Source organism: Poromitra crassiceps (genome assembly GCF_964638095.1).
Source record: "Poromitra crassiceps genome assembly, chromosome: 27".
NCBI classification, from domain to species: Eukaryota; Metazoa; Chordata; class Actinopteri; order Beryciformes; family Melamphaidae; genus Poromitra; species Poromitra crassiceps.
In genome coordinates, this window is record NC_139650.1 from 1,100,001 (window position 1) to 1,122,496 (window position 22,496).

General features: G+C 41.2%; 2 protein-coding genes across 5 annotated transcripts in view; both read left to right on the forward strand.

Moving 5' to 3' along the window:
* The window catches only part of os9 (OS9 endoplasmic reticulum lectin), a 16,174-nt gene extending 10,100 nt beyond the window's left edge, over positions 1–6,074 (forward strand). For both annotated transcript variants that reach the window (XM_083662038.1, XM_083662037.1), the window contains exons 13-15: positions 371–538; positions 1,295–1,401; positions 3,307–6,074. In XM_083662038.1, the coding sequence (XP_083518164.1) occupies positions 371–538; positions 1,295–1,401; positions 3,307–3,444 (413 nt within the window). In that variant the 3' untranslated portion in view covers positions 3,445–6,074. The remainder of the gene's footprint in view (positions 1–370; positions 539–1,294; positions 1,402–3,306) is intronic.
* A 1,855-nt stretch (positions 6,075–7,929) lies between these two features.
* c1galt1lb (core 1 synthase, glycoprotein-N-acetylgalactosamine 3-beta-galactosyltransferase 1, like b) lies at positions 7,930–19,137 on the forward strand. Of its 3 annotated transcripts, none has more exons than XM_083661706.1 (4): positions 7,930–8,175; positions 8,629–8,897; positions 13,137–13,801; positions 16,553–19,137. In XM_083661706.1, the coding sequence occupies exons 2-4, from the start codon at positions 8,672–8,674 to the stop codon at positions 16,847–16,849; spliced, it is 1,188 nt and encodes a 395-aa protein (XP_083517832.1). In that variant the 5' UTR covers positions 7,930–8,175; positions 8,629–8,671; the 3' UTR covers positions 16,850–19,137. The 3 variants fall into 3 exon arrangements, with proteins under 3 accessions (XP_083517832.1, XP_083517834.1, XP_083517833.1); XM_083661708.1 differs by having other exon boundaries at positions 7,930–8,137; XM_083661707.1 differs by lacking the exon at positions 7,930–8,175 and having other exon boundaries at positions 8,579–8,897.
* The last annotated feature ends 3,359 nt before the right edge of the window (positions 19,138–22,496 follow it).

A 22,496-nucleotide genomic window follows, 5' to 3' on the forward strand; every position in this document is an offset into this window, starting at 1 on the left:
CGCTATAACTAGGGACTTGATATTTGTCCGGGATAGATACACACACGTACTCAAAGCTCAGCTTCACACAAATGGAAACCGAAAGAGAATCGATGTATCAGATTCACATTTTGAATTCCTTGAGGTAGTTGGTGGACGTTGCCTCTGCTGCCATTGATGTGCAGTATCTGTGTGGGTTGATTCACAGTGGGTTTATTTTCTTGTCACAGTACTCTGACAATCTATGACAATGACGATACACAGATGTAATGCATACATTTACATACAGGGAATGCTTTGGTATACTCTTAGCTCCTCCGTGCTGCTGCCCAGCAGAAGGCTTTTGAGGTGAACTGTGTTGTTTGTCCCTCTTTTGTCTCGTCACCTCCAGACCAAGCGGCTGACGACCATGTTAAGATCAAAATTACTAAGTATAAGACAGGCGGCAGCCCTGATGGGGAGGTCAAAGTTCAGGAGATGGGAGAAGGCGACCCCCAGTGGCAGCACATAAAGGACGTGGTTAAAGAGCAGCTAGAGAAAGCAGGACTGAAGGCCGAAGGTAGGAAGGGGATTGCCCAAAACACTCACGGCCTGTCTCTCTTCCATCTGTAAACTTAACTTCTCATCTTTGTCCAATGCATACAACAACTTTGTGACTCACATATGCAGTGCAGAAACCATATAGCAAAGCAAGAAGAGGGCAACGCAGGCCAACTGAGCAAAATATATGAAAACCCGCAAAGAATCAGAACAGCACATACTTTTATAGCCATTGCATACTGTATCTCAGATTTATTTTAGGAATGGATCGTTTAACACAGATCTAAACATTAAGACAATGTCAACTGGTGCCATCTTTAAGGTGAGCCGGGATTTGAAGGACGTTTTGAAGATAACAATGCGCTGTATTTCATAGCTTTCCTTTTTTCAAAGGTTTAGCAATCAGGAGAGCTAAGATTACAGCACCACCACCCCTTATGCTGAGGACATTCCAATATAAGCAATGCTGAGGACCCAGAAATAGATGAGCATTCCCCTTTAGCCAGTCTCTTCCCAATTAGTAGTTGGATATTTGACAGTGGACTTCACTTGAGGAGCCACTTACACATAGCTTAAAGAAATCCTTTAAAAAGGTGTGTCATCATTCATGTGTATTCTTTTCCTTTCTTTTCTTCTGCATTTGTTTCATCCCCACTGTGTTTGTACCTTTTCCTGGATTATTTCTGATTTTGACTTCTGCTACCTTTTTCTCAATTTGAGCCCCTTTGAAGTGCATGTGTCGAATCTGCTTGTCGCACTTCCCCTTGTGTCCCAGGTAAAATAGAAGTGAAGATCTTAACACGAAAGAATGCAGAGGAGGCAGATCAGTGGCTGACTGAAGAGGATACAAAGTCCTTCAGGGAACTCCTCATAAATCTACTGGTAAGGTGAAAAATAAGCGACTGTCTTGACAATCTGCGGGTGGGTGGAACTCCTCAGTTTATGATTTCAGTCATGCTAAGTTGCCCATATGAAATTGAATAAAAGACAATCTAGACAACGGGGAACAGTGCAGTAAGTTCAGCAATTTTATTTATATTTTTTTTTATATAACCTTTATTTATCCCAGGAGGACCATTGAGAGCAAGCCCTCTTTTTCAAGGATGCCCTGATTACAGCATTGTACAATAATACAATTCCAAAATTGCACTGCATAAAAAAACAATACAAATCACAGATGCAGACAAATAAAAGGGCTAGGAAAAGCAGGTGCAGTTCCTATGTAATGCATCTATGGAGACCAGTCGGTGCAGTTTGAGAGAGTCCTGAAGCTTGTTCCATCTCTCTGGAGCATAAAAGGGGAAAGCGGTCTTTCTCTAATGTGTGTTTGCGAACGTGTTTGATATCCTGTAGCTCTGAAACTTCAAAGCAAAGACAAATACAATGGAAGCTTTCCACACAAGGCCTTATACATAAATAAATAAAAGACAATGTTGATCTCTTTGAACGGCAAGAGAAGACCAACCCTTATCAAATACAATGATGAGTGTGAAACCCATGGCCAGTAATAAACAGCAGAGCACTATGAAATACTGCCTCAAGAGGCTTCAGCGTGGAAGGTGAATCATGCTTGTACAGTACATCACCATAATCAAAGACAGACATTATTGAGATTGCACAAAGGTCCCTTTTCCCTAGCCCCACCACGTGCCCTCCCACCACCCACTACCCCCACCCACCCCTCGAATCCCGACTCTCTATGACCTACCTTTCCTTAGGTTGATGCTAGAATGGATCGGCCGGCGGGACCTAACCTCACCTCTGACCCTAACCCCAACCAACCATCACTCCCCATGCCTAAACCCAACCAGTCATCACTCCTGATGTCCCTCCGGCTGATCCATTCTAGCATCGACCTTTTCCCTTGCCCAGCCTCCTTGTCCTGACCACAGCCTCTCCCACTACCCACATGGGTAACCCTAACCCTAACCCAAATGGGTTCTTCCTTGGCGCATGCTACACCCTTCTACCAAGTTTCATGAAAATCGGACCAGTAGTTTTTCCGTAAACCTGGTCACAGATAGACAGACAAACGGCACCGAAAACATAACCTCCTTGGCGGAGGTAATAAAATAATTTAGTTTAGCATGTTGTGTGTGTTTTTGTTTGTTTTGTTAATATCTTAGTTCTGATAGGATTGTGATGAAACTGTGTATCTTGTGGTCTGGAAATTGTGATTCAGCATTTATAAAATGCTGTGTGAAGTTGAAATTAAGTAGTAAAGAAGTTGTAAATGTTTTATTCTTGATTCGGATCCACATTAGCTTCCACAAAGTGGTCACTAGTGTTCCTGGTGTCCACACAAAATAAGAAGACAATTTAAAATCACATCGTATCAACAAGACAATTTCATATAGAAAATGAATTAAATGACTACACATAAAATAAAATAAGAGTAGTCTAACCTATATCGGAAACAAAAGCAAAATTGTCACGAGCACACGGCACTAAAAAATTAAAACAAACAAAAATATTACATCCAAAACATTAACAACACAATAACAGTTATTTCAGATTCATCAGTCTTTCTTTCAGTGACTTTTTGAAAGAAAATCTATTTTTGATCTGTCTGGTGTTAGTGGGAAGCATATTCCTGCCAGAAGAATCTCTAAAGAACCGTTTTGATTGTCCCAAAGGGGACACTAAATCACTTGTGGGAGATTTTCTTCTTCTTCTTTTTTTTTTTTAACCGTTGGCCTGTTAAAGCAAACAAATCTAATAAACTTAGTAGGAGGCTCAGAAAAAATGTGTCTGGTGTTCAACCTATTGTTTGTTTTTATCCCCCAGACTGGAGGCACAGAAGAGGTCTACAAGGAGCAAAAGAGACAGCAGGAATTGGAGAATAACTATAGGTTTGTGTGGGGAGAGTCACAGGAGGAGTCCCAGGGCTCCAGCACCTCGGACTCAGACGACGTGGACATCTGAGCTCTTTTGTGATTTGGAACTCCTGTGAAGACTCGTAGGCAGGGACATTGCAATTCAATTATTGCTATAGAGCTCAGCAGTCACGTGACTTTCCGTGACGTCTCCAGCCCCGGGAGTGAGTTGCCCATTCATTTTCTTCATAGACATTTTGAAAAATGCTTATATAACGAGCTTTAAGGCTGGAACCAAGCCAACCCGTGACCTAATCAATCGTGAGTGACCATAAATCATTTAACTTGGAGCAAAAACAAAAAATAACAACTGTCCGGAAAAAATAAAAAAAACTTTATTTCCCCCCGCCCCCGCTTGTTATTTTTGGTTTTTGCTCCAAGTGAAATGTTTTATTGTCACGATTCAGTAGGTCACGGGTTGGCTTGGTTCCAGCCTTAAAACTCCTTATATAAGTATTTTTTTGAAATGTCTATGGAGAAAATGAATGGGGAACTCTCTTCCGGGGCTGGAAACGTCGCGGAAAGTCACGTGACTGTTGCGCTCTATTCAACCTGGCAGATAATCTCAACTCACCTGTTGGTACATTCAGAAGATGTGTCAATGCCTCTTGAAGAGGCACCGGTTGTATGTTGCACGTCAGCTGTGCAGTTGAATGAAGTTATGCATCTTCCTCTCTTTAATGGGACTCAATTTTGATGGATAAAGCTGATTGGTGTCAAATATGTAGCTTTTTTTTTGCTAGAAATGCTTCAATGAGATGAATCTGTGTCGAGTTCTGAACAACACACAGTCACAGCTAAATTACGCCCTGCATTTGTCTTTTATGGTGCCATTCATAAGGAAGCAGTTACCTCTGTAAATGACACAATGGGTGAAATTCTATGTCAGTCAACAACATACTGTTTGTGAAGGGCGTTTCCTTTACTGCCTGATAGAAAAGTATGGCTGGCATTTCAAGATGTGAACAAATACTCATGACGACAACGGAGGGGTGTTCACACTTCAGTTCACACTGTTGTCCTTGTGAAGATTTTTTGATACATTGCATTTGTTTAGTGATTAAATGATCAGTAAACACAAATGTAGATTACATTAGTAATTGTACATTTAATACTGTGGCACTTTAGATCTTTTTTTTTTTTAAGAAAATGTTTCTCGAATCTGTTTCTCGAATCTTCGAATTTATGCGTTCATTCACTGAATGATTCCACTTGGGTTTCTTGCCTTGTGCACTGTAAAAGGGATTAAAGACCCCACAGAAAGGAGTAAAGGAAGGTTAATCTCTTAAGTGCAGAATTTTTTTCTTGTACCTGATAAGAATTTGCTGACACCTCCATACAGAGTGTGGGTGTGTGTGTGTGTGTGCAACATCATGGCAAAGAAAGCTACAAAGTCAATCAAATGCAGTATACCAAAACGGTGAATCCACACAAAACTTTTCTAAGGATCTTTCAGAGCTGTACTTCAAGGGCTGAATTTGTATAGTTTGTGAATAAGAGTAGCTCCTGGGATCGTCATCTGTACATAATTTTGCTTGAATGTGTTATTGACTTGGTTTGTTGTATATTAGCACAAATCTAGTGGGCGTTGGAGTCAATGGAGTGAAGATGTTACAGTTTGTCACAGAGCAATCTTGTATAGCAAACTTAATTTCAGACTGTGGGACCAAGCCATATGTGAACCTGCTGTAGTAAGACATCCATTCAGTCTTTCAGGCAGACATACAGTACAGTATGTTACTAAAACACAGTCCAAGAGGCTCAAGAAGTCGTGTGTAGGAATAGGCAGACTGAAGTAGCCTAGTAGGTTTGCTTGTTTACAGGAGAGCCAGCCAAACTGGTCTTCTCATTGTTTGTGGTTCGCTCCACCATAGAGTACCACAGGGATGATGTATTTTTGTAGGCTTACCCAGAAATTGCCGCCATGCTGGTTCGTAAGGGGAAAAGGCAAAGGGGATTTTGGTAAAAAAATGCATGAAATAAGGTCTGTGGTTAACAAAGGTTTATGAAACAGCGATGTTTGTGTTCAGCAAGACAATCTTCACAAACAAGGACCACTTTTATGACTTTTGAAGTGTTTTCTGAAAATCATGTTAAAGAAAACACACATTTATGCTTCAGAAGTCGTAAAAGTGGTCCCCGTTTGTGAAGATCATCATGCTTAACACAAACTTCGCTGTTTCATAAACTTTTGTTTATGAAATTGCTTTGTTTAACCGAAATCCCCATACTAAAATCCCATTGCCTTTTCCCCTTATGAACCAGCACGGTTGCTACTTCCTGACTCATTCCTGCAGTACTTTATTATAGGTGCTGTCTGAAGAAGTGGCAGGCCATCATCTGGCTTGAATTGACCACACCAACAATTGCTTTGAAAGCTTCGACCCATCCCTATGAGGAGTCAGAGCAGAGGTGCTGTACACACTTCTGTGTTCTGTGTGTCTTGCATTACACATTACTGATGGTTTGTAAATCACAGGGCTTTTACAAATCATGGCAACCTGGAGTCAGAAAAGACAAGTTGTGCCAGTGAATATTGTACTGTGTGCTTGGTTGCAGCTGTATAAGCAGGAACACAATATTGGCTTCACAGTCTGAAAAGTCATCAAGTCACTTTGAGCTGCCTTGTAATTGTAAGTATTTGAACGCTCTTTACTTGTTCATTTGAAATAATAAAAAAAATGCCATAGGATTCCTCACATTGCACTGTTTATTATACCTCTGTCGGCGATCGCCGTGGCCAGAGGCATGTTTTTAGGGTTGTCCATCCGATGCTCGTTAAACGCAATATCTCAAGAATGCCTTGACGGAATTTCTTCAAACTTGGCTCAAACATCCATTTGGAGTCGGGGATGTGAACTGATTAGATTTTGGTGGTCAAAATTCAAGGTCACTGACCTCACGACCATCGTGCTCGTTAACGCAATATCTCAGGGAGGCCTTGAAGGAATTTCTTCAAATTTGGCTCAAACGTCCATTTGGACTCAAGGTTGAACTGATTCGATTTTGGTGGTGAAAGGTCAAAGTTCAAGGTCACTGTGACCCCTAACCCTTTCCATCAAGAGGGGATTGGTAAAAGGGTCCAAAGCTAGGGATAGGAAGGTCGTAGAGTGGCTAGGGCGACGTGGGAGGGGCGGGCAGGGCTGGGGAAAGGGGCTGTAGCTAGGGATAAGAAGGTCATAGAGAGTCAGCATTCGAGGGGTGGTGTGGGGGATATGGGTGCTGGGAGGGGGTGTGATCAGTAAGGACATACCTAGAGGTAGGAAAGTCGTAGAGAGTCTGGGTTCGAGGGGTGGGTAGGGGGAGTGGCTCGGGGGATGTTCCATGTTGAAAATGATTAGCTGTGTTGTTGAGGTACCCCCAAACAGCCTAAAGTGCAATAAGGCTGAATCTCCACCCCACTGCGCCATGGGCTTCAAGGTGCTTGTATGAGTCTGGACAGACATGGATGTAGACTGCAAATTGTTGGAGGAGGCATACAACTGTGAGGCGGTATTTCTATTTTTTTTATGTTATAATAATATTCGGTTTGTCTTATTTGTAGCACTAGAAATCTTGTGCGCTATGTGGCTCGATTCTTAGAGTGGAGACTCTGGAGATGATGTGCCATGGCTGCAGTTATACGGGCTCGCAGACACAGCTCGCTCTCTGTGCATGCCTGCCCGGTCTTGCGCGCTGTGCGGGCTCGGATACGGCCTCGCCTGCACTATTGGCATGCGCAGCGCACAATTGCTCAACTGCGCATTTAGTTGTTCATGTGACATCACTAATGACATCACAAATGTTGAGCAATCGGCCCTTTGAGAAATTATAGTAGAGAAAGATTTATGACATCACTGATGTCACAATGACATCATCAACATCATGACAACATCATGGACATTGCCACACTCAGTGAGTGATCAACAGTTACTTCCCAAGCCTGGTAAACAAACGGCCACTACACTTTATGTCTAAATTAGTAAAGCTAAAATAAGTGTATTCCTGGTTTTGCTAAAGATGTTTTTGATGCCATAAAAGTGATGGAAATTAGCCTGTGCAAAGCATGTTTGCTCTCATTTGACAATGACTAATATGTCTTTTCTTTTGTACACTGTGCCTTTTAGCTCCATGATGATGGTGGCAGCCAGCCAGAAAGCAAGCAGGAAGTTACCCACATCAAGCTGCCACAGATCGCGAGAATACCGGTAATTAATAGGGTTTTCACCTTCAAATTAAAAGCTGAGAAATCTTACACCATGCTTGACACAGACACCTGTCTACAAGGCAGATTAAAGTAGCGGCCGGTGCCTGTATTTTGGTCTGTTGCAAATGTGGACCGGGACAGCATGTAAGATAAATAGCCTATTTTTGTGCCATTTTATTACTCAAAAACGTGGCAGCCTATGTTTACCTTTTATTTTGAAATCCATCGCTGGATGTATAATTTTTTAATCCTGGCTGGCTTGATGCTGAGGCAGACACCACCACCACCAGGCACTGCCTGGCAGATTGATAACTTCGGGGTAGTTTGTGCAGCGCTTAGGACAAATACTCCTGTTTTAAATCTACATTTTCGTTCAACCGCGGGGCTACTGGTAGTCAGATGCTATTTCAGCAGACAGCTTGGGATCTAGCTAACACGGTAGCATTCCCGCTAGTTAAATTAACTTAACGCGAATTTAAGCAGATCGCCAAGTTAGCTATGGAGTTAGCAGTGTCGATCACACGACCAGCCATCTAGCTAACGCCAGCTGGCCCAGGTACCAAGGCCAAGAAACAACGATGATCTGTGGCATCTGTAAGGTTACTTTGTATCTCACCAAACATTGTCTTTTCAGATAACGCTAGATAGATATCCTGTCAGTAGTCGTGTTTAGTAGGGTGGCCAGCTAACGTTAAGCTAACCTAACCTTACCATTATACTGTGAAATAGATAACGTTGTTGTCTGTAACGCCATGGTCACAGCTGGCACAGCCAACGTTATCAAACTGATACGGTTGCCTACAACAATGAAGTAGTACAGTAGCCGGATAAGCGCAATGGTAACAGCATCAAGGCTGGTGAGTAAACCACACCCAGTTTGGGGACGGGGAGTGACACTGTGCTAGCTGCTGACGCTGTCATAGCTCTCTCAGGCAGTCACAAGCCTCGCAGTCGCCAACGAAAGCAGTATTACAACTTCAAGTTGGTGACTCGGGCCTTTGGAAATGACACAACGAGTTACGTTATTTTCCTCCCTCTCTTCAACAGCACTCGCCAAGTTAAACGACTCATTTGCGAAACTTGGTCCAGCATGAAGGCCTTGGGATCCAGATTCTCCTTCTATGCCGGTTTCCTGGTGGGAACCTTCACACTTTACGTGTTCCTGCGGCAGGTGTGGTTTGAGAAGAGTTTCTCAGCTGGCCATCGCAGTGGTTTGGACAAGTCCCTGGACTACCACCATGAACCTGAGGAAGAGGGGGAGGTTTGGAAGAAGGAAAGGTCTGCACTGTTCAACCTCAAACACCCTCATCACGCAGGTATGTACACAGTACACACACACACACACACTGTATGGCAATTGTTGCATAAGTACACGTTTTTCAGCACACCACTACACAACAAACATAGTAAGATGTAACCTTGTAACTTGACATTAATGCATTCTTTTCTTGACTTCTTTAACCCTCATATTGTCCTCGGGTCAATTTGACCAGAAATGAAAAGTTTTTCCATCATAAATCTGGTTTTCTTAGTGGGCCGCACTATTGTGCTTTCCAGCAGATGAACACCACACACACACACACACACACACACACACACACACACACACACACACACACACACACACACACCTACACCTACACCTACACCTACACACACACACACACACACACACACACACACACACACACACACACACACACACACACACACACACACACACACACACACACCTACACAACAAAAAACAAGTCACTCTACAAAACTGCTTCCTGACACTCACAGCCCAACCCTGACACTCACAGCCCAACCCTGACACCACATGCCATAACATACCCAGTCATCACCATCGTCTTGAGACGTCTTAAGATGTCTTAGTGACCAAAACCAAGATGTCTTGAGACATTTTGTATGGTCAAGATGTCTCAAGACACCTTGAGACTTAAACTGAAGACATGCAGTCATGTCTTAAGACATGAAAGTGCACGTCTTGAGACATTAGAGATAGATTTTCTGTGTCTTGAAGACATTGAACATCTTAAGACACATTTTCTATGTCTTAAGACATGAAAGTGCACGTCTTGAGACATACGATTTTCCATGTCTTCAAGACTGAATATCTTAAGACATTTTCTATGTCTTAAGACATGAAAGTGCACGTCTTGAGACATACGATTTTCTGTGTCTTCAAGACTGAATATCTTAAGACATTTTCTATGTCTTAAGACATGAAAGTGCACGTCTTGAGACATACGATTTTCTGTGTCTTCAAGACTGAATATCTTAAGACATTTTCTATGTCTTAAGACATGAAAGTGCACGTCTTGAGACATACGATTTTCTGTGTCTTCAAGACTGAATATCTTAAGACATTTCCTGTGTCTTAAGACACTGCATATCTTAAGACATAACTTTGCCTTTTTTAAATTGGACTAATTTATATTGATATGTAACACATTCCAAATATATGCATACCATGACCCATAGGCCCTTTCCACAGCAACCATTTTGAGGTGGTAAAGTAGGAAGTAAAACAGGTGTAACCAATAACATTGATGAGGGCTACTGGCACTGGGACACTTGAATGGAATGGAACCATCATTAATGGTATGGTTACACCTGCTTTACCACCTCAAAATGGTTGTTGTGAAAAGGGTCTATTGCTGTTTGTTGTGTGTGTGTGTGTGTGTGTGTGTGTGTGTGTGTGTGTGTGTGTGTGTGTGTGTGTGTGTGTGTGTGTGTGTGTGTGTGTGTGTGTGTGTGTGTGTGTGTGTGTGTGTGTGTGTGTGTGTGTGTGTGTGTGTGTGTGTGTGTGTGTGTGTGTGTGTGTGTGTGTGTGTACGTGTGTGTGTGTGTGTGTGTGTGTGTGTGTGTGTGTGTGTGTGTGTGTGTGTGTGTGTGTGTGTGTGTGTGTGTGTGTGTGTTTGGTCTACTCAAGGTAGTTACAAGTTACAACAGCCTTTTGGAAGCATAGTTTGTACTGTGAAACTGCTACAATCCAGTAGGTGGCGGTAATGCAACTTTAATGTTGCCAACCGCCATGAAACTCCAAAGAAGAAGAATGCAGAAAGCTGTCTCGGCTGTGGTCTGAGCTCGCGCTGCACTCGTACCGGGTGGGCTGGTACACCATTGTAGATGGCAGAAGCAGCGTTGCCAGTGGATTTACTTCTACATAATATTATTATTTTCAAGATGAGTCAAGTGTCACCGAGCAGCTACATCTATCCATGGTAATGTAGGTAAGCTAACCAAACCATTATTCATGTTCTAGTGTGCCATTTCTGTGTTTCAATGGTCCGTTTAGCTGAATAAGCTAGGTTAGCACTGTACGCTAACGGCTAGCGATTGAGTGCTATTTAACAGTGACGTTTGTATGTTGAATGACATTTTGTAGTCATGAAGGTGGGTTGACTGCAACTGCATGCATTTTTGGTTTGGCAATATTTGTTTTGTGTTGTTAAGTTATTTTAACTTAAAACATAGTTTTATGGTTGTAACTTGTAAGTGTCTGTCAACAGTGTCTTAAGACACCAGCTACTATGTCTGCTGTCTGTTTGACAGCATTTTGTGCTGCAACTGAAAGTGATCAAATTGTATGAATTTATAAACTGATTTGGAGTGAAATTAATAATGCATCTCTACTAGTTTGTTCATCATATACATTACTAGGCGGTTATTATTATTATTATTATTACTGTTAGTGAGTTTCCTTTTTGTTGTTCTGAAGGAGGGGACCCCTACAAGCATGAGGGAGGCTGGCTCTGTGTTGCAGAGAAGAGGAAGCGGAGAGGAAAGATCACCACCACCCAACGCTGCGGTGGAGTGGCGCAGGCGCCCCTCTTTGTCAGCGGCCATCACTGTTCAGACTACTGTGCCCACCAGCCCCTGCCCCACCCCTTCCCCTCACCTGTCCCACCCACCCCCTCACCTGCACAATAACTTGATCCGCAAGTATGTATATTCTTATGCACTATGTTGCTGTTGACTATTAGGATTTGGATATGGAAGTCTTTTGTTTTAAGATAATCCACAGCTTCTGTGTGAAGGGTGTTGCAGCCAGTAGAGAGAAGAACCCCTTGCAGACTGTGAGGAATTTAAAGAGGGAGCAACGCTTTGTTTCCCACTTTTGGCAACCCAGACAACATGCTGGAATAGGGACTAAAATCAACTGGTACCAATGGCCAATAATGTGAAGCTGCTGAAAATAGGACAACTTCTCCAGATACTATAGCATGTAAGAACTGTACGTTCTCCACTCACACTCAATACAGTAGCTATTTTTTGTACTACAGAACAATGTACATTTATCTACAGAGTTGTATCTATGTAGGCTTTTTATATACATTTTTAATAATAAAATGCTGACATACTCATGACTACATTGTACATGTCTTGTTATTATTTTGTTATAATAATAATATAATGTACTAGTGTATATTTACTAACATTTAGATGTGTTGAAATGTGTTGCATATCCTTTTTTTGTTATCAATTATTTTCTCATAAGAAGAGAAGTGCAAGAATACATTAATAACATTTACAATATCAATTCAGTTCAAAGCACATTAGTAAATATATGGCATGAAAAACTAAGGGATTAAAAAGGGAAAAACAAAGCAATAATGTGATCTCAAGACATCTTGGGAGGTTGATATTTCCAAGACATCTTAAGACATCTCGAGACATCTTAAGACGCATGTCTATAGACACGTCTTATAGACATGTCTTCAATTTTCAAGACGTCTTAAGATGTCTTGAAAAATGTGTCTTAAGACATCTCAAGACATCTTGGGACGTTGATATTTCCAAGACATCTTAAGACATCTCGAGACATCTTAAGACGCATGTCTATAGACGCGTCTTATAGACATGTCTTCAATTTTCAAGACGTCTTAAGATGTCTTGAAAAATGTGTCTTAAGACACGTCTTAAGACATCTCAAGACATGGTGATGACTGGGTATGAAATGCAATGCATCTGCAAACAAGGCTAGGTCAGAACCTAGCATATGGCCAGCGCGCGATAAAGCGTTCACGAGCATCGACACGCAAATTGGACTGGACAAAGCCAGATATAGGGCCCGCTTGCGCTGGCCAAAAACACACCATTACGACCTGTCACTCATGCAAATGAACACACACACACATACACACACGTGTGCATTTGCGCACTGACACACAGACAGGGCGTTTTTCTATGTAATTCTATTACATTGAAAAGTGAATGTTTTGAAAAGATGAAATTAATTGTACTAATAGTTTGGAAAGAAGTGGGCTGAAAGGGTGTAACAGAGAATTGGGTGACTACATAGTTTATGCTTCATAAACAGTCAAACAAAACCGGGTAAATTTGGCCCGGGAGGACAACAGGAGCAACAGGACAATATGAGGGTTTTAATTGAATCCTTTAATTGACATCTATCAAATTCTTTCTTAGAGTCTTTGTTGATATAACAGCCATGTATTGAGTAGTTTCACTTTGTGACCTGCTGTGATGTGTAGAACAATGTAGCCTCATTTGTTGTTGTAGTTTTAACGGACACATTCCTTCGCCAGGCGAGGACAGCCGCATGGCAGATGAGCTGTACAAAAAGGTGCGCATTCTTTGCTGGGTCATGACTGGACCCAACAATCTGGAGAAGAAGGCTCGGCATGTGAAGTCCACATGGAGTCGACACTGCAACGTGGTGGTCTTCATGAGCTCCGTGGACGACCCCGACTTCCCCACTGTTGGCTTGGGCACCAAGGAGGGCCGGGACCAGCTCTACTGGAAGACGATCCGGGCGTACCATTATGCCTATGAGCATCATGGCCACGAGGCCGATTGGTTTCTCAAGGCTGATGACGACACCTACGTGATCGTGGACAACCTACGCTGGGTTCTGGCAAACCGCACGCCGGATGAGCCGGTGTACTTTGGCCGACGATTCAAGCCCTACACCAAGCAGGGCTACATGAGCGGGGGCGCGGGCTACGTGCTCAGTAAAGAGGCCCTGCGGAGGTTCGTAGAGGGTTTCAAAAACAAGGTGTGCACTCACACTACCTCGGTGGAAGACTTGGCAATGGGGCAGTGCATGGAGAAAGTCGGGGTGCAGGCAGGAGACTCGAGAGACACTGTACAGAGGGAGACGTTTCACCCCTTTGTCCCTGAGCAGCACCTCACTTCCAAGTTTCCTAAGAGCTTCTGGTACTGGAGCTACTGCTACTACCCCATCTCCGAGGCAAGTGCAGAAAGCTTTGTTAAAATTTCTGTTTATTCTGACTGCAATTGCCCGTTTAGTATAAAACACCCTCAGCATTGCTAACCTTTGCATGAATTAGGCTATATATGACAGAATTGTATTGGGTTAGCTTGACAAAATTAAATGACACCCTCGCAATACCTTATCTGTTTGATTTATTAGTAAATGTGAAACGGTGAAACCAGGTTTTCCCGAATTGCTTAACCCTTGTACCCTGCTGCCGCGGAATCCTCAAATTACTCCTGGTCCATCTGATGGACCTTAACGGGTAATCTGTACTAATTTATAAATATTAATTTAAATTTTTAAATTTTTGACTGTTTATAATTCATTGGTAACTTCTTCCCTAATACCTCATACCAACATTTCATACCTATTCGAATTTTAACCCCTCAAATGCCAGTGTACAGTAAGTACAGTAAAAAAAAAAAAAGTACATAAAAAAAAAAAGTGATTTTTTTTTTTCATTTCCATAAAGACAAACTGGCTTTGGGTCTGATATTATGGGCAAGTTGGGGTGTTTTACAAAAGTCACCACTGCAAGATGCCTAGTATCAAAGATTCGCAGGCATGATGTCACAATAGCTATGACATCACTAGCCTATGACATCATCAGTGATGTCATGAGATGATTTTTTGTCAATAATATGTCACTGATGACATTACTGATGATGTCACAGACATTGTGACATCATCAGTGGGTTTTTGTATTTTTTGTGATTTTTTGTAAAAATAGTATTTTTTCATATTTTGAGCCAAAAATCCAAAAAGCGCATGTTTTGGACTACCAGCCATTTCCCCCAAAAAACACAAACAAGCTTTAGTCCAGCATCTATCCTGGTCTAAAGGCTTCAAATCAGTAGTGTGGACTGTCACATTCAGTTTTATAATATTTTCCCATCTTTGGCATAGGAATCAGTTTTTTTTACATTTCATGTAAACTGTATGGAATTGATTGCTATGCCAAAACTGGGGGAATATGGGGAAATAGGCAAACACATTAGAAACTACAATTTTAACCGCTTGAGTCAAGGTGAGATGTGTAACATCAAGGAAATAATGATTTTTTGAAAAATTTGCTGGAAGTCAAAAAAAATGTTCTTTTTGTGCAAAATTAACATTGAAATCAATGGGACAACTATGCAATGGACTTTGAGACCATGTAACTCCCCCAAAATTTCTACCAACTCCAAGGTTAGATATTAAGGTCAAAGTTCAAGGTATTTGGTCCTAGCCTGGGTAAACCCATCCCCCACGTGACCTGCTCTCAGACCTGTTCTCAGTCACTATAGTGACTGGGAACTGAGAGAGCAGGTCACGTGGTGGCTGGGTTTACCTAGGCTAATTTGGTCCAGGATGCCCGCTGAAATAAATGAAATAAATTAATTTTGTGAAAATTTGCTGGGAGTACCAATAGAGTGGTTTCAATGGAAGTCAATGGGTCCATCAGATGGACCAGGAGTAAATTGAGGAGTATTTTTGAAAATAGGTCTTAGGATCGTATAAAAATGATAACTATGATTGATTTTTGTCAAATACCCCAAAAAAAATACCTAGCCTTTGTTTAAGACCATATACTCAAAAAATGTCGAAACGGCGCATACGCGAATGCAGGAAAAGTCCATCAGATGGACTAGGAGGGTACTGACCCGGTTCCAAATGTCTCAAAGCCAGAAAATCAATAATAGGCATCCAGACCCAGAATAGGCATTATCCTGTAGAGTAGCGCAGGGATGCATGTTTTTGTAGGCTTAACCAGAAATCGCTGCCATTTTGGTTCATCAGGGGAGAAGTGAATGGGGTTTTAGAATGGGGATTTCACTTAAATGCGTAAAATAAGGTCTGTGGTTAACAAAAGTTTATGTGAGTGCGAATTTGGGGTCAGCAGGATCATCTTCACGAGCGTTAATCACTTATTATGCCCTCTGAAGTGGTTTCTAAAAAACGTGTTTAAAAAATGCATTTACGTTCCAAAAGTCATAAAAGTTATTCACCTTTGTGAAGATTATCCTGCTGAACCCAAATTCGCGTTCCCATAAACTTTTGTTAACCACAGGCCTTATTTTATGCATTTAAGTGAAATCCCCATTCTAAAACCCCATTCACTTTTCCTCTTATGAACCCGGAAGTATACTTCTGGACTCATTCCTGCGGTGCTCTATGCTATAGAGTCTATAGGCATCCAACTATCAAGCCTTGTTAAGTTTAATAACTAGCTATGTGGAAATTGTTTGCTTTCAAGTTGCACACCCAGTATTTGAATGAGAGATTAATGAGAGCCAGCAAACGGAACGGTGTAGCACTATTTATATTCACATTAGACAATTTTCTATCTGCCATCCTGGTTGTGGGAGCCCAAGGCATATTTGAAAAAGGTTAGGCAAATTTAATTTGGATTTGGCGATACTGATTGGCTGAACGAGTTGTCTGTCAAGGCAAGTGACTCCCACCCACAGAAGTCCAGGCTAATATGTAGAACGAAACAGAATGTGAGGTCCTGTGATCAGGAGTTTTTTTTTATTATCAGGCTCATATTTGGCTGGATCATCACATACGTAATGGATTAGAAAAAAAGTAGTGATAGGCCAGTAGAAATGTAACTATTGGTCAGTTGATGTCATGATTACTGTTGAATATTTGTTTTGTGCGCATGTAAAATGTGGTGTCTTTTGATGTTATTGGAATGTACCATAACCTTAATAATACTCTTTTCTTCCACAATGTCCTCAGGGCCCAAACTGCTGCTCGGACGTGTCCGTGTCTTTCCACTACGTCGACGCTTCCCTCATGTATTTATTGGAGTACTACACATACCACCTGCGTGCCTTTGGCTACAGCTACAGATACCAGCCCCCCGCCCCGCTGGGCTTCAACACTGAGGGATTCTCAGTTTCCCGGGATGCTTCAGGCACCAACGAGCTGGAGCGCGAGGTGGATCCCTCCAGGACTGAAAAGAAACAGGATGCGGATGTTCCTCCGGCAGCTGACAAAGGCCCTCCTGCTGCGCCATTGGACAACACACAGTAGCACCGTGGTGTGTGGGTGTGTCCAAGATAAGCGATCATTTGGGGAGGAGCACAGAGTGCTTCTGTTTGTTTTTCTACGTCTGTACAAGACAGTGCTGTGAGGATTAGCGTAATGAACAAGCAAAGTCCACTGTGGTGTTCTCACATAGAGGTGCAGCGCTGAAGACGTTTCTGCTTGAAGGATTGCCGTTGATTTGTACTGTGACCGTAAGACTCTGGTTTTAAGGCTAAAGGCCACTTGTTTTGTTTTTCAGGTTTAAGTGGTTTTTACCACTCGGTGTCTCTTTGACAAGTTGACAGTAATTATTCCCTGCTTTGTTCACAGCCGTATGCAAGTCATCTTTTATATGAGTATTAACTAAAGCAGCTTTTAATCCATATATTCCCAACAAGGCTTTGGTTTTACAATACAGCCGATAGTTGCCCCCAGTGCAAGATTGATCTGCTCGTGGTTTATCCCGAACTAGCTTGTAGGGTCCAAAATGAACTTTGCCAATGGCATAGCAGCAGGTAAGGTCAAATTGACCGGCCCAAAAAATATTCTTTACCGGCTATAAAACTGCATCATGCATTAGGTGACTAAAAATAATCATCTCAAGTTTTTAGTATGCAAAACGCCGACCTCCGTGACGCTTCTCTTCGTCTTCACGTTTTCTTTTTGGTGGCTTAACAGCAGGATTGTTTTGCCATTCGCCGCATCTCAAACGCATAGCGATGTTTTTAGACGTTGTGTAGACGCGTGAAATAGTAGTAATCTGCTGCCTAAGCACATAAAAAACTATGCTGTGATTCCAAATTCTTTACTGGCCAGCTGGGGTGACCTTTTTCTCTTTTCCCGCCAAACCCAAAATTTACCCTCATTTGGTGCTTGGTGGGTGTTACATTTGGACCCTGCTAGCTTGACTACTACAAGCCCAGAAGAATCTGCTCTACCGCTCTCTACAGCCAAGTGCTTCCTCACTGGATGGACCTGTTCGACTGAACACAGGGTTTGGCAACCATGTGTCACAGGAGTGCCGAAGGTATGCAACTACATGCTTGCGCCCCCCCCTTCCCGTGGTACATGGTTGCCGACGTTCCCTGCCTTAATTGCTGATACTAGCAGTGGATATGTATCTTAACTTCATATTAGTCGGTGTGTTTGAGAGGAAAATTCTGGCCCCGTTTGTGTGCGATGTTCCCCGGCTGCTGAACATTGGTGGCGTGTTTACTGGCCTTCGTTCCCCTCATCTTCCCAGACTCATTAGCTTGTGCCTTGCAAATTGAGATTGTATGAGCCGTCAGCTGCACACATGACTTTGCACTGTGATTCTGCTTTCAGATGGCGTCAGATAGGATCGCTTCCTCCTCGTGATACGGGGAGACTGGCTTTTAGCCGAGCCACTGGACAACTTGTTCATGACAACCTTTTTGAGTAGGCAAGAAATGTTCTCTCCACAATTTCAGTTTTGACAATATTGTGTTTTTCTTCTTTTTTTATTAGATCATTAGACATTTTTTATTTTTGATTAGTAAATTAGTAAATAGTGTATATTCTAAATCAAGTACTAAGTACAGTTCCTTTACTACTTTATAACCAAACAAGGATCCTGTTCATGCTTACAAATACATTTTATGGGAGATAATTACCAAATACAGAATGGGCGAGAATGACCTGGCATGAAGCAGGATTCAGCGATGATTTAGTTAATTTTATTTGATTTTATTGTAATAGAACAACAAATATATTGTGAAAAACATTTGAATGCACATTCGAACATTCAATAAGACCTTTTATTCTCATCCTTGGTGAAAAATGAAAATTGTATATGAGGTAACCAATGCCTATTAAGATGCCTTTTCTAAGTGTTTACACTTATATTCCCTCTGTATATGAGCACAGAGCATGTTCAGTTGTGTTCCTTTTTAAATTGGTGCACGTTTACCATAACGGTTACAAAATGACCTATCTTATATTTGCTGTGCAGATTCGGATGAGCACTGGATCCAAGTTCTGCTAGCTCAAAAACGTAACTGATCACAACCATCTCTGGTCTCTGATGCCAATGTAATTGGTAGAAAATGTCCAGTTCTCGACAATCTAATTCATTCCACATTCTAATTTTGTCAAAGGGAATGATGTACAGTACTGTATTTATACTTTATTTATGTTGGTATTGACATTTAATTGTGTTCGTCAATACAATCAATGTGTTAATGAGTTTGTGTGAGTGTGTGAGCACATTATGATTGGTGTGCAGTGTCTTTTTTCAGTGAATGGTACTTTAATCATAAATAAATGCATATTTTATTGTACATCTTGGTTTCTTCTACATTTCTACATGATTTTGTATTTTAGATTTGTCGTTAGATCAGCATTTCTCAGCAACTGTAAAAATGCACGGTCAATATGTTTCTCTTCACCTCTCAGATAAGCCTAGATGTATGATAAACAGTGTTGGGGGTAACTCATTACAAAAGTAACATATTACATGTAATATATTACTTTTAGCAGTAACACAGTAATATAACTTATTACTTATAGGATTTCAGTAATATTATACCAGTTGCTTTCTCAAGTAACTCAAGTTACAAAGTGAGTTACATTTTATTAAATCAAAGCACATATTTAAAAAAGATACAATCATTTCCTAATCAAACTTATTTGTTTTTATGCAAATAACCACTATAGATGACAATAACAAAGGAAAAGAATAACATTTAGATTTTTGTTTGTTTGTTTGTTTACACTGACTTCAAGGCGGTTGAAATTATTTTTCGGGATGGTTCCGGGGCAGCAATGTCATTCTGCTGCTGCTGTTGTTTTGGTAAAAGTAATGCAAAAGTAGTGTACAAAGTAACGAGTTACTCTACACAGAAAGTAATATTGTAAAGTAACTTATTACTTTACAATGAAAGTAATATGTAGTATATTACATTTTGAAAGTAACTTGCCCAACACTGATGATAAACCACTTGAGCTATACAGGACATGATGAGGATCCATCAGCAGTGTGCAAGAGGCTGAAGGGAAGAGAGGAGACGGCCCCAAAAAATAAAAACCGGACTCTGCTGGCGGCGATATTGTTTTCAAACGATATCGCCCCCATCTGGCAGTCAGGTTATCACTCTTCTTCTCCTTTGGTAAAAATGACTGCATTGCATTGTGGTATATGGGAGAAAATGTAGGGTACATTCGGTAGCTACCAGCTACATTCCCATAGTTGCAGTGCATTGTGGGTATTTTAGAGTGGACTATATAATCAAATTAACAGTGGATAATTCGGACACTAGCATAAAATGGCCAACACACTACATAGTCCACTATACTTCTGTAATAGGGACCGACAACATCCAAGTATAGTTTCTCAGCATTGTCTGTGAGTTATGTGTCAGTTGGACCCCGAGCCATTATATGTACACTTGACACAACCCGCCACCACATTTTCGCAGCCGTGCTGGAACTATTATTAAATATGGGGTGCTGTCAGGAATGGAATCTCGACGCGTCAAAGAAAATGTTATGTTTTTTTTTACTTTTATCCATATTTATAAGAATATTTAATTTTAAATTAACATTAGGATTATACTGTTGTGATGTCATTATTCACTATCTTCTCCTTTTCTCACTCACTTTCATGTAGGCTAACCACCTGCTCTCCCTTTAGTCGTTTTACACTACGACAGCAACACAGGCATAAACACTGAACTTATTATTATGGAAAACCAGATTATGATGAAAATCAAACACTGTAATGTAACAAACAAGGAAAAATGAAATAAAAAAGCTTCTCCCGGGCCAGTCATAGATATTTGTCCCCCACCCATTTTTTTTTTTTTTTTAATATTAAACTCTGGCGGGCCGGATCAAAATTCAAACGGGCCGTGTCCGGCCCGCGGGCCGCCAGTTGAATAGGCCTGCACTAGTGCATCCTCTGGATGATCGGGGTGACTGTTCAGGGGGAGGGGAACTGGGGGGAGCATCAGGAGTCAAACCCATACTGATTAATGATTTAGGAGAAACACATGGACTTTATGATTGAGAGAGGCTACTGTTTGAACCTCAGGAAAATTTTGCTTCGTTCAATTTAGTTTCTTACATTCAGCGCTCCCACACCTGCTCAAACATCAAATTCAAGGACTTTTCATGTCCTTCAAATTAAAGGACCCAACAAGGTTAATTATTTTTACTGAGAATTTTTATAATGAGAACTAGCGGGCTTTACAGAAGCTCACAGACAACAATTAAACAGAGTGAACACTTCTCAACTGTGCTGTTACAAAAGAAAAAAAAGAAAAAAAAATATTTTTATGGAATTTTCCATAAAAATATTAATATAAAATACAAGAAGCACTAAAATCGACACATATTAGAGCTACATAACTTCAACAGCTACAGAGAATACATTTACCGTGATGTTACATTACATGAAAGGTTATTTACGGGAAGATTACTGGAACAATTTAATTACACAGAACAAAATGTCATGACTTTTCCTAAACTTTCACAGATTTGACTAATTCCATTACTTTTCCAACCCTGGAAAACAGGATTTAGAAATCCCATGAGTTTTCCAGGTTTTCTATGGCTGTGGGAACCCTGAATTAAATGTTTACTCTCCTGTGTGGATTTTCATGTGTTTCTTCACATATTGCTCATGACCAAAGCCTTTACCACAGACTGCACAATTAAATTGTTTATCTCCTGTGTGGACTAGCAGGTGTGACTTCAAGTCTCCTTTACGACCAAAACCTTTAGCACAGACTGAGCAATTAAATTGTTTATCTCCTGTGTGGACTATCATCATGTGTGTCTTTAGGTTCCCTTTATGACCAAAACCTTTACCACAGACTGAGCAATTAAATTGTGTCTCACCTGTGTGGACTATCATGTGTCCCTTCAAGTGTTCCTTACGACCAAAACCTTTACCACAGACTGAGCAAATAAATTGTTTCTCACCTGTGTGGATTATCATGTGTGTCTTCAAGTCTCCTTTACGACCAAAACCTTTACCACAGACTGAGCAATTAAATTGTTTATCTCCTGTGTGGACTATCATGTGTGTCTTCAAGTCTCCTTTACGACCAAAACCTTTACCACAGACTGAGCAATTAAATTGTTTATCTCCTATGTGGATCATCATGTGTGTCTTCAAGGATCCTTTTTGACCAAAACCTTTACCACAGAATGAGCAATTCAATTGTGTCTCACCTGTGTGGACTATCATGTGTCCCTTCAAGTGTTCCTTACGACCAAAACCTTTACCACAGACTGAGCAAATAAATTGTTTCTCACCTGTGTGGATTATCATGTGTGTCTTCAAGTCTCCTTTACGACCAAAACATTTTCCACAGACTGAGCAATTAAATTGTTTCTCGCCTGTGTGGATTATCATGTGTGCCTTTAAGTTTGCTTTATGACCAAAACCTTTACCACAGACTGCACAATTAAATGGTTTCTCACCTGTGTGGACTGTCATGTGTGACTTCAAGTGTGCTTGACTACCAAATATTTTACCACAAACTGAGCAGCTGAAGTGTTTCTTCCCAATAACTTCACTGTTTCTCTGGGAGTATAAACCTGACTGACTAGTTTCCATCCATTCATCATCACTGTTTTCAGTCTCAGAAGAGTGTGAAGTCTTGTCATCACTAGTTGGTTGTGAATT